This window comes from Oncorhynchus kisutch, linkage group LG5 (genome assembly GCF_002021735.2).
Source record: "Oncorhynchus kisutch isolate 150728-3 linkage group LG5, Okis_V2, whole genome shotgun sequence".
NCBI classification, from domain to species: Eukaryota; Metazoa; Chordata; class Actinopteri; order Salmoniformes; family Salmonidae; genus Oncorhynchus; species Oncorhynchus kisutch.
Genome location: NC_034178.2, coordinates 57,657,194 through 57,674,632, shown reverse-complemented (window position 1 = coordinate 57,674,632; position 17,439 = coordinate 57,657,194). Strand labels below are relative to the sequence as shown.

At 46.1% G+C, this 17,439-nt stretch overlaps 1 protein-coding gene across 1 annotated transcript in view; it reads right to left on the bottom strand.

The window, feature by feature from the left end:
- Positions 1-17,439, bottom strand: part of LOC109891301 (plasma membrane calcium-transporting ATPase 4-like) — a 150,417-nt gene that overhangs the window by 48,390 nt on the left and 84,588 nt on the right. The window contains 13 exon segments of the mRNA XM_031825486.1: positions 3,941-4,047; positions 4,494-4,581; positions 4,719-4,826; positions 4,828-4,899; positions 8,854-9,091; positions 9,228-9,337; positions 9,563-9,697; positions 10,494-10,736; positions 10,878-11,092; positions 11,537-11,713; positions 14,962-14,997; positions 16,572-16,697; positions 16,946-17,071. Coding sequence (XP_031681346.1) covers positions 3,941-4,047; positions 4,494-4,581; positions 4,719-4,826; positions 4,828-4,899; positions 8,854-9,091; positions 9,228-9,337; positions 9,563-9,697; positions 10,494-10,736; positions 10,878-11,092; positions 11,537-11,713; positions 14,962-14,997; positions 16,572-16,697; positions 16,946-17,071 — 1,781 coding nt within the window.

Sequence of the window (17,439 nt, the reverse complement as noted above, 5' to 3'; positions counted from 1 at the left end):
TCTCTCTCTCTCTCTCTCTGGGTCTGTCTCTCTCTCTCTTCTTGGTGTCTGTCTCTCTCTCTCTCTGGGTCTGTCTCTCTCTCTCTCTCTCTGGGTCTGTCTCTCTCTCTCTCTCTCTGGTCTGTCTCTCTCTCTCTCTCTGGGTCTGTCTCTCTCTCTCTCTCCTGGGTCTGTCTCTCTCTCTCTCTCTGGGTCTGTCTCTCTCTCTCTCTGGGTCTGTCTCTCTCTCTCTCTGGTCTGTCTCTCTCTCTCTCTGGGTGTGTCTCTCTCTCTCTCTGGGTCTGTCTCTCTCTCTCTCTGGGTCTGTCTCTCTTCTCTCTCTGGGTCTGTCTCTCTCTCTCTCTCTGGTCTGTCTCTCTCTCTCTCTCTATCGGGGTCGTCTCTCTTCTCTTAGGGTCTGTCTCTCTCTCTCTCTCTCTGGGCTGTTTCTCTCTCGCTTTGGGTGTCTTCTCTCTCTGGTCTGTCTCTCTCTCTCTGGGTCTGTTCTCTCTCTCTGAGTCTGTTCTCTCTCTCTCTGGGTCTGTCTCTCTCTCTCTGGGTCTGTCTCTCTCTCTCTGGGTCTGTCTCTCTCTCTCTGGATCTGTCTCTCTCTCTCTCTGGGTCGCTCTCTCTCTCTGGGTCGCTCTCTCTCTCTGCGGCGCTCTCTCTCTGGGTCGCTCTCTCTCTAGGTCGCTCTCTCTCTCTGGGTCTGTCTCTCTCTCTCTCGCTCTCTGGGTCTGTCTCTCTCTCTGGGTCTCTCTCTCTCTCTCTGGGTCTGTGTCTCTCTCTCTCTCTCTCTGGGTCTGTCTCTCTCTCTCTCTCTCTCTCTCTCTGGGTCTGTCTCTCTCTCTCTCTCTCTCTCTCTCTCTGGGTCTGTCTCTCTCTCTCTCTCTCTCTCTGGGTCTGTCTCTGTCTCTCTCTCTCTTCTCTCTCTTTCTGGGTTCTGTGTCTCTCTCTCTCTCAACTCTGGGTCTGTTCTCTCTCTCTTCTCTGGTGGGCCTGTCTCTCTCTCTCTCTCTGGGTCTCTCTCTCTCTTCTGGGTCTCTCTCTCTCTCTCTCTCTCTCTCTCTCTCTCTCTGGGTCTGTCTCTCTCTCTCTCTCTCTCTGGGTCTGTCTCTCTCTCTCTCTCTCTCTCTTTCTGGGTCTGTCTCTCTTCTCTCATCTGGGTCTGTCTCTCTTCTCTCTCTCTGGGTCTGTTCTCTCTCTCTCTCTGGGTCTCTCTCTCTCTCTATGGGTCTGTCTCTCTCTCTCTCTCTCTGGGTCTGCTCTCTCTCTCTCTCTATGGGGTCTGTCTCTCTCTCTGGGTCTGTCCCTCTCTCTCGGGTGTCTCTCTCTCTCTCTGGGTCTGTCTCTCTCTCTCCTCTGATGGGCCGTCTCTCTCTCTCACTCTGGTCTGTCTCTCTCTCTCTCACTCTGGTCTGTCTCTCTCTCTCTCACTCTGGGTCGTCTCTCTCTCTCTACTCTCTATGGGTCTGTCTCTCTCTCTCTCTCTTTATGGGTCATGTCTCTCTCTTCTCTCGGTCTGTCTCTCTCTCTCTCTATGGGTCTGTTTCTCTCTCTCTCTCTGGGTATTGTTCTCTCTCTCTCTCTGGGTCTGTCTCTCTCTCTCTGGGTCTGTCTCTCTCTCTCTCACTCTGGGTCTGTCTCTCTCTCTCACTCTGGGTCTGTCTCTCTCTCTCTCTCTGGGTCTGTCTCTCTCTCTCTCACACTGGGTCTGTCTCTGTCTCTCTCTCTCTGGGTCTGTCTCTCTCTCTCTCTCTCTCTCTATGAGTCTGTCTCTCTCTCTCTCTATGGGCCTGTCTCTCTCTCTCTGGGTCTGTCTCTCTCTCTCTCTCTGGGTCTGTCTCTCTCTCTCTGGGTCTGTCTCTCTCTCTCTCTCTGGGTCTGTCTCTCTCTATCTCTCTGGGTCTCTCTCTCTCTCACTCTCTCGCTCTGGGTCTGTCTCTCTCTCTCTCTCTCTGGGTCTGTCTCTCTCTCTCTCACTCTGGGTCTGTCTCCTCTCTCTCTCACTCTGGGTCTGTCTCTCTCTCTCTCTCTGGGTCTGTCTCTCTCTCTCTCTCTCTCTGGGTCTGTCTCTCTCTCTCCTCTCTGGGTCTGTCTCTCTCTCTCTCTCTCTCTGGGTCTGTCTCTCTCTCTCTCGGTCTGTATCTATCTCTCTCTCTCTGGGTCTGTCTCTCTCTCTCTCTCTTGGGTCTGTTATCTCTCTCTCTCTCTCTCTCTGGGTCTGTCTCTCTCTCTTTGGTCTGTCTCTCTCTCTCTCTGGGTCTGTCTCTCTCTCTCTCTGGGTCTGTCTCTCTCTCTCTCTCTGGGTCTGTCTCTCTCTATCTCTCTCGCTCTGGGTCTGTCTCTCTCTCTCTGCATCTGTCTCTCTCTCTCTCTGAGTCTGTCTCTCTCTCTCTCACTCTGGGTCTGTCTCTCTCTCTCTCTCTCTCTCTCTGGGTATGTCTCTCTCTCTCTCTCTGCGTCTGTCTCTCTCTCTCTGGGTCTGTTCTCTCTCTCTCTGGGTCTGTCTCTCTCTCTCTCTGGGTCTGTCTCTCTCTCTCTCTCTCTGGGTCTGTCTCTCTCTCTCTCTCTGGGGTCTGTCTCTCTCTCTCTCTCTCTGGGTCTGTCTCTCTCTCTCTTGGTCTGTCTCTCTCTCTCTGGGTCTGTCTCTCTCTCTCTGGGTCTGTCTCTCTCTCTCTCTCTCTCTGGGTCTGTCTCTCTCTCTCTCACTCTGGGTCTGTCTCTCTCTCTCACTCTGGGTCTGTCTCTCTCTCTCTCACTCTGGGTTCTGTCTCTGTCTCTCTCTCTCTGGTCTGTCCTCCTCTCTTCTCTCTGGGTCTTGTCTCTCTCTCTCTCTCTCTGGGTCTGTCTCTCTCTCTCTGGGTCTGTCTCTCTCTCTCTCACTCTGGGTCTGTCTCTGTCTCTCTATCTCTCTCTCTCTCTGAGTGTCTCTCTCTCTCTCTCTGGGTCTGTCTCTTTCTCTCTCTCTCTGGGTCTGTCTCTCTCTCTCTCTGGGTCTGTCGCTCTCTATCTCTCTGGGTCTCTCTCTCACTCTCTCGCTCTGGGTCTGTCTCTCTCTCTCTGCATCTGTCTCTCTCTCTCTCTCTGGGTCTGTCTCTCTCTCTCTCTCTCTCTCAATTCAATTCAATTCAATTTCAATTCAAGGGCTTTATTGGCATGGGAAACAGGTGTTAACATTGCCAAAGCAAGTGAGGTAGATAATATATAAAGTGAATATATAAAGTGAAATAAACAATACAAATTAACAGTAAACATTACACATACAGAAGTTTCAAAACAATAAAGACATTACAAATGTCATATTATATATATACAGTGTTTTAACAATGTACAAATGGTAAAGGACACAAGATAAAATAAATAAGCATAAATATGGGTTGTATTTACAATGGTGTGTGTTCTCTCTCTCTCTCTCTGGGTCTGTCTCTCTATCTCTCTCTCTCTCTCTGGGTCTGTCTCTCTCTCTCTGAATCTGTCTCTCTCCTCCCTGAGTCTGTCTCTCTCTCTCTCTGGGTCTGTCTCCCTCCCTGTCTCCGTCTGTCTGATTAACTAGCAGAATCAGATGCAAAAAAAAATATATATGTATTGGTCACATACACATATTTAGCAGATGTTATTGTGGGTGTAACTCACACAATCTCACTCACTCCTATTCTGTAATCCCCAAACCCAGAGGTGCTTCTACTTAGGGTACAGTGTATGTGAATGTAGGGGTTTGTCTGGTGATAAGCAGATCTATCCAAGCATTACTATTGATTTATTATCTAATTACACAGCCATCGTAATGGAGGCACTTTGGAGTAAATTGGAGAGTTGCAGAGATAAGGTTTGGGCAACATGAGCTTTTCATGGCTGTAGTGTAATTGTAATTACTTGATAGGTTTTCTCTAAGGGGTAAAAACACAAGGAACGCAGTGACAAGGGAACCATATACACTGATATGAATGGAGAGAGTTACCATAGCAAATCCAACATCAGCCTTCTTCAGGGCGGGGCCATCGTTAGTTCCGTCGCCTGTCACAGCCACCACCTGTCGTGTCTCGAGGACGGTGCTGTCCATGATACCTGAGGGAGAGGAACAATACCACACACCTCAGATCTCAACACACAGGACAGCAGTATAAATATTCACTGAGACAGACACCCATGGAATCACATTTTTTGGGAGGAACATAACAAATGCTGTCCCCCAATATTTTGAAAAGGCCTTTTAGCTTCAGTGTTTCTTTCGGTTAGTCTTCTAGTCAAGTGTCCATATTCATGACCCACACCTACATTATGCTTTCCCTGGCCCATCCTTCTCTCTTTCCACCCCTCCATTGCCCCCCAACTGAGATGAAATGGGCTAGTCTTTGAAGAGAACTGGGTTGGGCTGAGGGGGGTGGCAGTGCTACAGACCCCCGGATCCAATGTGTGTGTGTGTCTATCACACAAGAAAGAGATGACACATTTCTGGAAGGAAATGGGAGGGGAAACAAGAAAAGGAGAGATATGTGACAGCTTTAACCCACCTTTGACCAGAGTGTGTTTGTCAGTAGGAGAGGAACGAGCCAGCACACGCAGCTTGGGCCACACCTTGTCCAGACGCTCTTGCTCCACCTAGAGCACAGGAGTACACAGTGTCAGAGGGACTGCATCTCTACTACTATATAATTTACGTCCCCATGACAGTCTCACCTCTATTATATCATTATAAAGTCCCCCTTTCAAAATAAAAGTAATGTGGTGTGTCTAACCTCTCCCTGGTCATTACGGATCAGCTGGTTGAACTCTTTGCCCTCCAGACACAAGAAGTCCTCGCCTGGCAACAGGATGCCACACTTGGTTGCTATGGCACGGGCGGTTGTTGATGTTGTCCCCGGTAACCATGCGGACGGTGATGCCAGCCCTCTGGCACTTGAGGATAGCATCAGGTACCTTTATGGGAGGGAGGAGAGAGTCATTCACTACAAGGACATTGGTCATCTAGTATTGTGTAATTATATGTCCACTTAAAAATTAATTTATTGGTATAGTACCAGTGCTGATCTCAGACCAGTCTGTGTAAGGAAAGTGTGTATCTGAGTGTATATTCTCCTCCACACGTTCCCTACTCCATTTTGTACCATCGTTGATCTCAGTAACAGTGTCGCAGGTTATTTTAGTCTCCTTCTCAGCACGACAGTGTGAATCCCTGACAGCTTCTGCTCATTCTAGCGTGACCTCTCAACCCTCTGTGCGTGTGAGTCTCTCTCTCTGTGTGTCTGAGTGAAGTCTTGTGTAATTAGCCACCCTCAGCTATGTGATGAGTCACTCCTCATTAGACCAATCAGATCACTTATTTATAGATCATTAGAAACCCCCCCACAGACGTCTGCCGATCACACCGCTGAGCCCACAACCCCTTCCCCCACCCCGTCTGCCCTCACACAAACCACTAAACGTGTAGCTACACTGTCTACACAACCCCTCCCCCCACCCCGTCTGCCCTCACACAAACCACTAAACGTGTAGCTACACTGTCTACACAACCCCTCCCCCCACCCCGTCTGCCCTTACACAAACCACTAAACGTGTAGCTACACTGTCTACACAACCCCTTCCCCCACCCCGTCTGCCCTCACACAAACCACTAAACGTGCAGCTACACTGTCTACACAACCCCTTTCCCCACCCCGTCTGCCCTCACACAAACCACTAAACGTGTAGCTACACTGTCTACACAACCCCTCCCCCCACCCCGTCTGCCCTCACACAAACCACTAAACGTGTAGCTACACTGTCTACACAACCCCTTCCCCCACCCCGTCTGCCCTCACACAAACCACTAAACGTGTAGCTACACTGTCTACACAACCCCTTCCCCCACCCCATCTGCCCTCACACAAACCACTAAACGTGTAGCTACGCTGTCTACACAACCCCTTTCCCCACCCCGTCTGCCCTCACACAAACCACTAAACGTGCAGCTACACTGTCTACACAACCCCTTTCCCCACCCCGTCTGCCCTCACACAAACCACTAAACGTGTAGCTACACTGTCTACACAACCCCTCCCCCCACCCCGTCTGCCCTCACACAAACCACTAAACGTGTAGCTACGCTGTCTAGTTTGAACCATGATAACATCTCTGCTGCTTTGCATTTTCCCTCAGTAATGCATTTGAATAATAAAATGACGCAGGTGTTCTTTCCCCATCTATCATGGTAATGAAGGGTGCCTCATCTCCATAATTAATGGATGATATTAGTGAATTTTCTACATACCAGAAGCTCATTTCAGAGATGCTGCTGTCACGTAAATATCAGCGCTAAAGTGCACAGCCATTATAAATGTCCTAGCATGGCTGCTACAGTACAGTACCTTTCCGCTAGCAGCTAGCCGCCCTTCCCTTCTAACCCTATTGGGAACTGGTAGAGTGTCTGTCACCTGCTGGCTACAAAGCTATTTCCATCCACTATGTTATCTGCTGCTGCTTGACATTCAAAACTCTAATGACTATCAGTGAGTCATGTGAAAGACAACGCAAGTGGCGGTCGGGCGGAGAAAGAAACTAGCTAATATTGTACAGCCACACTCTTTAAAATGAGTTTCAGCAGGATTCATAATGCTGTTTTCACCAGAGCTCAGTAGGTTCAGCACACTATCGGCCATATTGGCACCAAAATCTGTTGATAATACATTTACATTGTAATTCGCAGGTTCACGGGCTCTGGCTGGGGCTATAGAGAAGACTCTTTAGGAGACAAGAGGGCCATTTCAGTTCTCTAGGGCCGCAGTGGAGTGAGGAGGGTTGAACATGAGCGTGAACATGAACTCAATTGGCTACACTTACGTGTGATGTGTGTGTGTTTGTGTGTGTGAGTGTGAGAGAGAGACTGTGCATGTGTCTGTGTGTGCAGATGAGCTTTTCCGTCAAACACCAGCTCTCTAAATAGATACTGGCTGCCTGCAGTTATCGTAGCATAGCAGAACTTAGATCACTGCATCACTGGCCTCATGACACTGATTTTAACTATTTAATATGATACATTGTTGATATCAGTGTCATATGCACCCAGTCTCTTATTTAAGCAATAAGGCCAGAGGAGGTGTGGTATATGGCCAATATTCTTATGTACATCGCAACGCAGAGTGCCTGGACACAGCCCTTAGGTGCCTTATTGCTATTATAAACTGGTTACCAATGTAATTAGAGCTGTAAAATAAATGTTTTGCCATACATATGGTGTATGGTCTGATATACCATGATTGTCAGCCAATCAGTATTCAGCTCTCAAACCACCCAGTTTATAATATAAGATATACCTCGTCTATAGTTCTTGGTCCTCATGTACTTATAAGTGGCTCTCAAATCGTTCCTCTCATTGACTGCTGCAGTCAATATGATATCATATGACTGGAGCCAGCAGGTTCCTGGGCTAATTCAATATATTTAATGGGGATCAGATGTTTGAGTCACACTGCAGCAAAACAGTTAATTATTTAATGGAAAATTGAACAGATCAACACAATCCTTCAGCAGCGGTTTGGAGAAATCTTATTCTGACAAACAACAGTCCATTAAGACCTCTAGTATATTGGGCTTCATTATCTATACCTCTGATACTGTGGTCAACCTCCAAACAACATACTACACAGCTAATCTAAGCAGTCATATCCAACATCAGCTCTGAAGATATCAACTACAAAAAAAAAATAGATATACACAGTATCAGTCAAATGTTTGGACACACCTACTCATTCAAGGGTTTTTCTTCATGTGTATCATTTTCTACATTGGAGAATAATAGTGAAGACATCAATACTATGAAATAACAAAGTGTTAAACAAATTCAAATACATTTTACATTTGAGATTCTTCAAAGTAGCCACCTTTTGCCTCAATGACAACTTTGCACACGCTTGGCATTCTCTCAACCAGCTTCATGAGGCAGTCACCTGGAATGCGTTTCAATTAATAGGTGTGCCTTGATTAAAGTTAATTTGTGTAAGTATTTCCTCAATGCGTTTGAGCCAATCAGCTGTGTTGTGACAAGGTAGGGGTGGTATACAGAAGACAGCCCTATTTGGTGAAAGACCAAGTCCATATTATGGCAAGAACAGCTCAAATAAGCAAAGAGAAATGACAGTCCATCATCACTAAGGCATGAAGGTCAGTCAATTCGGAAAAATTCAAGAACTTTGAAAGTTTCTTCAAGTGCAGTCGCAAAAACCATCAAGCGCTATGATAAAACTGGCTCTCATGAGGACCACCACAGGAAATGAAGACCCAGAGTTACCTCTGCTGCAGAGGATAAGTTCATTAGAGTTACCAGCCTCAGAAATTGCAGCCCAAATAAATTCTTCACAGAGTTCAAGTAACAGACATGTCTCAACATCAACTGTTCAGAGGAGACTGTGTGAATCAGGCCTTCATGGTCTAATTGCTGCAAACAATCACCCGACCTCAACCCAATTGAGATGGTTTGGGATGAGTTGAACTGCAGAGTGAATTAAAAGCAGCCAACAAGTGCTCAGCATATGTGGGAACTTCTTCAAGACTGTTGGAAAAGCATTCCTCATGCTGGTTGAGAGAATGCCAAGAGTGTGCAAAGCTGTCATCAAGGCAAAGGGTAGCTACTTTGAAGAATCTCAAATATAAATTATATTTTTATTTGTTTAACACTTATTGGTTAGTACATGATTCCATATGTGTTATTTCATAGGTTTTATGTCTTCACTATTATTCTACAATGTGGAAAATATTAAACATAAAGAAAAACCCTTGAATGAGGAGGTGTGTCCAAACTTTTGACTGGTACTGTATATTTATGCACTTTCTGATCAGTTAGAGGATGTTCACCAGAGCTTGTTTTGTTCAGGCAGAATGCGTCTGTCCATGTCTCACCTCAGGTCTGACAGGGTCTTCAATGCCGACCACACAGATGCAGGTGAGCTCGTTGAGGATATCGGCCTCGTTGTCCCAGTTTGGTTCTCCTGCCTCGGCAGGGAAGTCCCTGTAGGCCACACAGATGGTCCTTAGACCGTCACAGGCCATGGGCTCAATCACCACCTTCACCATCTCATCACGGTCCTTAGGCTTGAAGATACGTGGCTCCCCGTTCGTGTCCAGGATACGGGAACATCTAGAGGGCGAGGAGGGAAGGGGGGGAGATAGAAAGATGGACTTGATTATCCACCCCCTCCTATCTTGGTGTATCCATTCATCAACAAAAGATATGACCAATCCCTTCCTCCCTCCCCTCTCCCTCCACTCTGTACTTGCGTAGGACGATCTCGGAGGCTCCCTTGCTGTACATGCGAAAGCCGCTACCGTCTGTGTTCTTCAGCACCGTGCTCATGCTCTTACGGGAGGAGTTGAATGTGTACACCTGGAAACACACCTCTCAGTTAGTTATAACTCCCATATTATCACAATATGCTATATCACTATAGTACACTAGTTTGTGTGTAAGTTAGCTTTCTGTAGGAATAACGGGCAGTAGGTTATTTGTAAATTTAGTCTTGGAGCCACACAGAACACGCATTTATAAAAGTTAAATAAGTTACAGATTGCACATTTAACTTCATTGATACATTTTGAAGCAGCTACACACCTTATACAGCTTCTCCTCAGGAATCTCGTCCCTGATTGGCTGGTAGTCCCTCTTCAGTTCCAGCACGAAGCCCAATAGGGAGCATTCTGTCTTGTTGCCAACGTGGCGGGGCAGACCTCCCTCCTTCGCTGGAGACTGGAGAAACAAACAAAAGGTTACACACACCCTACCTACTGTATGATACACACACCCTACCTACTGTATGATACACACACCCTACCTACTGTATGATACACACACCCTACCTACTGTATGATACACACACCCTACCTACTGTATGATACACACACCCTACCTACTGTATGATACAAACACCCTACCTACTGTATGATACACACACCCTACCTACTGTATGATACACACACCCTACCTACTGTATGATACACACACCCTACCTACTGTATGATACAAACAAGTATATTTCATGAAGAAGACAAAGTAAAAGGAGCATTGAGATATGCATCCTACAGAGTGTAAAAGCAACCATGAAGAAATGCACTAGAGAAGAAGACTATGCATTTGTAAGGATGTGCACACACTGCGTACATATGACATGAAACTCCAGATGTCCAAGGAATGATCGAAGATGAGTGAGGGATTCTCCTAAGGGCTATTTAAAGCCTGCATCTTCAGTCGTATGTGATTATCTGGTGGTATTGATGGGAAGATGAATGAGTGGATAGAAAGCAGTATCATGTTTCTGGAATGTTATTATGGACCATCTTTACTGAAGACTGGGACAATATTAGCGTGTGCTTCAAGTGCCTCACTTAAGGATTTGTGTGTGTGTGGGTGTGTTTGTGTGTGCGTGTGTGAGAGTGAGCAGTGAAGGTTTATTGTGAGTGCTCGTTCAATTTATGCATTTGAGGATGGGCGTGTAAGTGTACAGTGTGTATGTGTCTGTGCGTGCGTGCATCTTTCTCTCTCTCACCAGGATCTTAGTAGTATAGGCTGAGTTGATGGCGATGCTGTTGACCAGGACTTCCAGTGTGGATGGTTTGATGACGTCGGGTTCCGGTACTTTCTTGTAGTGTGTGTCTCCCAAGTAGGCCTGCACCACGGTCATACGGTTCATGGTGAGGGTGCCTGTCTTGTCGGAGCAGATGGTCGTAGCATTCCCCATTGTCTCACACGCATCCAGGTGACGCACCAGGTTATTGTCTTTCATCATTTTCTACACAGGGGACAAGACAGACAGAGGTCAGTGCTGTGTGTGTGTGACCTGACAGAGTAAGTCTGGGAGATGGTGGCAGCTAGCGACAGCCCCTCTGGCACGGCCACTACCAGCACCGTGTGCGTGTTGGTTTGTGTGTACCTTGACAGAGTAGGCCAGAGAGATGGTGACGGCTAGAGGCAGCCCCTCAGGCACAGCCACCACCAGCACAGTGACTCCGATGATGAAGAACTTGACAAAGTACTGGATGTAGATGGGGGTACACTCCTTCAGCCATGGGCGACCCTGTACCCCGAACGTATCAATCACGAAGTACAGAATGAGAATGACCACCGTCACTGCTGACATGATCAGACCTGGGCAAAAGAAACAAAGTATACTGTTTCTAATCTGGCGGTCAAATCCAGGAGCAGGCATGTACAGATGTAGGACCTTAATTTGATCACCCTTAAAATTGTATTGTATTTCAGGTTTAAAAAGGCTTCCAAAGTTTGGAATTTCCACTGAAATGTCATACTTGATCGGCCCTTACGAAAAATGTTTAACCCCTACAAAAATGTCTATTGGTTATAATCCACATAATAATTCACATTTCCTGTTGCTGCAGGATTATTTTCCTGCTGTAGCAAACTGGCTCAAATTACGATTTTACATCTGTATGTACACCTGTGTGTACGTGTGTCAGGGTCCTAATGTTTTTAAGACCTTCTCTATTCTTACCTGCCTTGCCGGTCTGCAATGTCTATGTGTGTGTGCCTGTGTAGGTCTGTGTGCATGTGCATCTCTGCCTCTGACCTCACCTGCCTTCCCGATTAGCACAGCCAGTTTGGTGAGTTTGCCCTGCAGCACAGACTTCTCCTTCTTGGTGATCTGAACCCTCTTCACCTGTTTGACCTCCACCTCCGGCTCCTTCTCCTCGGACTCAACCTCACTCTTCAGGGGCTGGATCTCCAGGGCAATGCCGTCCTGGGTCTTAGCTATGGTAGAGGGAGGTGGTGGTGGGAAGAGGGTGGTGGGGGTGGAGGAGGGCAATTAGTGGTGGTGAAAAAGTTTGGGGAGGGTAGAGAGGGTAGTGATTGGAGGTTGGAGATGGTTGGTAGTGAGATTTGTTTGGGGGGTGGGGGGTGGGGGCAGGAGGAAGGGAGATCGAGGGGTTGTGGTTCAGTTCCGGTTGGAAGAGAGACAGAAACACGGTCACCAGACCACCAGACTCAGGTCCTGAGCAGTGATCCACTAAACCATGTGGATCATTTCATCTCTTAAACCAGAACAGATCCCTTGTGATCAACACTGATGTTATTATTTGTTGTTAGCGGTCAGTTTGATGGAGAGTTCAGCAAATGCGATTTATTCTTCATTAAAGTAAAATTAGTACTCAATAATTAACTGATTGATTGTGTAAATACTCTGATGCATAAATGAATCATTGCGAAAGCAGGTGTTGGAAAGTGTAAACATACAGCACAGAATTCATCAGGAAATGCTTGAGATAAAGGTAAGTATTTAACAATACAAAACTGATTTGTAGCAGCATTTTAACGCTATGCAACTTCTCCCAGATGACGCATTTCCATACAGGATTTACCCCAGTGTTTCACCCAAAACGCTCAGATTTTTCTGTTTCCATCTATGCGGGCCGGAACCCGTGTCTCACTGGGGCATTGCTCTGGTGGACTTGCTTTCACCTGGGGCCAAAGCCAGGCCCCTGGTACATTCAGCCTGCATTTACATAACAACGGCTAACTGTGAACACCTTTTCGTATAGCAACTATCTTGATGATGCAGAGGTTGTTGATTCTGCTCTCCCCAAGTGTTTATTGTGACTCTTCTGATGGAAACTCAATTACACTAGACTTAACATAAAACACTGCCGACACACTGGTGTGGGGGGTACGTCTCCATGGAAATGCGCCAAGAAGAGTTGATGGAGATGGTTTTTGGTTTTACATCATACATATAACAGAGAATATTTTTCAGAACATCGAGGTTGTAAATTCTACAATGGTTCCTTTGCGGGGGATTGTCAACTGAACGTATTTCATCTCTGCTACAGAGCTCAGTCATGTTTTACAAACGCAAATAAGATATTTGCCTTTCACCACTTCATATCTTATATTCGCTCTGTTTGTTCTCTAGCGCTGTCTCTTTTCCAGTAGAAATAGTCCACAATATCTAAGGGCGAGTATAATAAAGGTGGTCAAATAAAAGATCAGTATTCTATGGTAATCAGTGTCATATGCATTGCTATGGATTCCATTTGTGGCCCATGCAAACTCAACACCAGTGAATTTAAAGTACATTCACAATCTAGTTGGATCATTTTGTACCCTTGTCATTTTTGCTGTAATGTTTTTTTTCTCACACTCCTAAAGTGTCTGTACTTGAAGTCCCTTGTATTGAGCATAGTGACTCTGCCACCCCTGAGAATAGGCCACCAGATACCGAGTCAGTCCTAACATAAAACCCATTAGACCAGACCCACCAGACTGAACACAGCCACACACTGACTGGACTGGCAGACTGACGCACGGACGGACGGATGGACTGACTCACTGACGGATGCACAGCACTTACAGACGCAGCACGGACCACGACGAGGGGTGGGTGGGGGTTGGACGAAGGGTGGGTGGGGGTGGGGTTGGACGAGGGGTGGGGGGGTGGGGGGGGGGGGGGGGTTGCGAGTGTGTTACCCCTCAAAAAAACTAAAAGAAACTGACAAACTGAAAAAAAGAGAACAAAAAACAAAGCAGAGAGATACAACCACCACAAAAATAAAATGATGAGGTAGAAGACGAGGCTGCACATCTCCAGAGGTAGTTTTTATTTGCGAAAGAGACAGAAAAATAAATAAAGAGAGGTAGAGTCAAACAGTGATCGCGAGAAGAGAGTACGAGACAGCATGAGGTCCTGAGCAACATCCTGGAAAGAGGCAACAGTGAGAGAAAAGAAACAGAATAGAAAAACAGAACAGAACAGACAACAATCCACAGCCCATTGACAATGTCAGGCTGCAACTCCCACAATGAGCCCCTTCCCAGAGTGTGTACAGTCTCCCTAACCCCTTGACCCTAGTTCTGAAGTTAGCATTAGATAGACAGAAAAATTTAGATTATAATTCTATATAAAATGTCTATTATAATTCTGTTTAGATCCCTTCTTTTTTAAACTAAGCCCAAAAACTATTACCAAATTCACAGATACTGAAACATGATATCAGGGGTCCTACCACTCCTATTCCATTTACTCTCAGGAGCCACAGATTACTTGGCATCCATAAAGCTACTACACTGGATAAACTACTCATCAGTATGTGGACATTTTCAGAATATATATTTCATGTTGTGAATGCAGGTTGGGTCGACCTGTCCCTATTAATTTAATGTTGTCCTACTCTAGCATTAGCTACCGCTCCATGCTGGAGAGGAGAGAAGCTGTTTACTAGTGAAAGGCCAAGGGCGAGGGGAAGGAGAGAGGAGAGGGCAGGAGGGCTGGGGAGGGTCTGTGAGCAGCAGATGCTCAGGCCCTGGGAGGCTGAGTGGGGGGGGGGGACAGCTTGGATGAGTTCTGGATGACACGTCACATGGAGGGTGGAACAGTCCAGGCCAGGCAAGCTGGAAGAGCTACAACACCCCGGGTGTCTATCTAAACATAGCATGTGAGGATGAAACTTTCTATTTGGGGCTAGTAGAACTAACCCTTTTGCAGCTCTGTGATTGAGGTAAAGATAACCCTATTTAGCCCTAGAAGGGATACAAATCTACTGGAGTTTTTGTGTTATTATTTTAACCCCATATAGCTCTGACGGATATACCTGCAGTAGTCTAGAACAGAAGGATAAAGAAGGATGCTCCTGGGAAGCTCTGTGATTGATAATGGTTGACTACAGTTGTGTTATACTAACCCCTCATAGCTCTGAAGGATATAGTCTACAACAGTAGTGCTGAATGCTAACCCTAGGTAGCCTTGAGATGGATATCGGTCTACAATAGTGGCATTGATGGCTAATCCCACTTCTCTCTCTGGGGACCAGTGGCAGGTGAGAGTTACATCCCTTCACAGGTAAAGCGAGGCGAGAAGAACCTCCCCTTTTCAGAAGGTGGAGGGAAGCGAGAGCATGAGAGAGAGAGAGAGGGAGAGAGGGAGAGAAAAGAGAGTGCATAAGACTGACACGAAACTCCCAGACTGCTGCTGAATGGAAGGGGAGAGGGAGGGATGGAGGGGTTACCTTTGTTGCGATTTTCGGGGGGTCCTTGTTTTTTACCTGTTCAGACAGAGAGAGAGTGCGGAATGCTGATAACATGGCTTAAAGGAAATTTAAAAAATCATAAAACCAAACGAACAGAAGATCAAAACAATATAAATTCAAGTGTGTGTTGGGGGCTGAAACGGGCTGTCAGAGGAGAGAGACCACTAGTTGGTTTAAGGCTGTAGAGTAAAGTAGAGCATCCATCCACAGACAGCAGGATCTGTTACTGGTGACACTGGGCTCGTCTGTTTCAATCAATACATGTGTAACTAACGGAAATACGTTTTATAAGAACACACATGCACCACACACACACACCTCCCATCCACTCACTCATGGCCCTGTCTTGACATTTGGGGGGGGGGGGGGGTGGGGGGGTATGTGGAGATGAGGTGTGTGTGTGCAGCAGTTGTCAGCTGAGCAGCAGCAAACCCTGAAGCCTAATTCGTCCAGTTTGCCCCCTCTCCTATGCTCTCTGAGTCACTGTAACAATATGTGTGTATGTGGCAGAGAGGTGTGTGTGTGTAAGTGTTTGACAGTCTTCGTGTGTGTGAAGGGAAAGTGTGTTTGAATGAGTGAGCATATAGAAGGTGAGTGTATGTCTGAGTCTGTGTGAAGGTGAGGGGGAGGTGTGGGACTGTGTGTGTGCTTCTAAGTATGTCTGCCCTCTTCCTCCATCCTCACTGTACACACCTGTCTCAGAGGAAGACAGACAGTTCAGCACCCAGTGTGCGTGCCTGTGCTGCAGCCAGTGTGTGCGTGTGCAACTAACTAGCCTTTACTTGCTCTGATCTACTCTAATAAACCCATAACATTAAGGTCATGGTGGCTGCGTTCAACAGTTTCATGAACATTTGAAATCACAGCCTAATTTTGTGATGACTAAAGATGCCAATTGGAATGAGTCAGCTCCCTCCTCTGAGCTGGCACATTCAGCCCCTTTAGAATGAATGCCTGAAAAACAGAAATCTTAGCAAAAAAAACTCTTACCAAACAGAAAAGAAAACCCAAATAAGTGTTAGTATGGAACACAAGCTCAATAGAGACCATGTAGATATATATGTAGATTAACTGCACTGGAGGCCTTAGTGTAGCTTGTTAAATTAGAACACATACGAAGGGGAGGGATGAAAGAGAGTGGAAATCCGTTTTTCCTGACAGTGGGTCTGTGGTACGGGCATAGAATGACCACCCAATCATCCATGAACAGAACAGAACCACTCCGGGGAAGGAGTGGTCTAGAAAGGGCCTCGGTTTGGAAAACTAACACCGGGGATTAGATAAATAAGGACAGCGATGTCAAGGAAACTGAATGGAACCTCTGGCCTCCATGGTACAGTGTTTACCTTTGCTGTCCCATCTTTCTTTACATCGTCCTAGAGTTCAACAGACTGGAGTAACTCATTCTTCTACTAGAATCTTACCTCAGGGAACCAGCAAACAGAGCGCTGACGTAGAAAGACAAGGATAGCTTGGTAGATCGAAACACACACACACAGGAGACAGATTGGGGAAAAAGCCAGTCACTGACTCTCTGTGAACTGTTACCATGGCGATGTGCATTTGTCGTCCCCCCCCCCATCTCTTACCTTTCTTGATCTTCTTTTCCTCGTCGCCGTCTCCCGCCCCCAGCAGAGTGAAGATGATTCCAGTCTGGGAGTTGAGACCCACTGCAGACACCACCATTCTACCTGATCCCTCCATCACATGGGTGCCTGGAGGAGGAAGGGGGAGAAAGAGAGAGGATAAGAAGAGAGTTGGGAAGGAGAGAGAGAGATAGATTAACAAAAAGGTCATAACTGTGCTATATGTATGAATAACTGTACTGTATGTTATTCCATTGTCCTCAATTTTCAGTCTATATACGGTATCACACAACATATGTTTTCATTTAAAACAATAGAGGTCCTGACTGGGATATTGAATGTCTGATAATAGTGATATTATGAATAGGCGCTCTCACCGGACAGCAGCATGGGGTCTTTCTCGAGGGACTTCCTGACTTGGTCTGATTCACCAGTCAGAGAGCTTTCGTCAATCTTCAGGTCGTTGCCCTGGATCAGGATACCATCAGCTGGCAGCAGATCACCTAGGAAACAGTTACACAATTATATGACTGTGATATACAATGTCTCACCGTATTCCATACCTTTGTATATCTGGTCAATGTGTTACCTCATCATATTGGTTCATTGTATTCAGACCTGGGTTCAAATATTATTTAAATATTTGAAATACTTTCAAAATCATTTGGAAGTAAGTATTTTTATATTTTTTATTTCAAAACAAGTAGTTGAATATTGAAATGTATTTGGAAATACACTTGTAAAGTATTGGCATGTATTTGAAAAATACTAAAATACACAGTGTGTATACAAATAGTTTAATACTCCCACGCATTTGAACCAGGTCTGTTTGGTATTTTAGATAATGCAGGCCTATTTGGAACTAAGTATT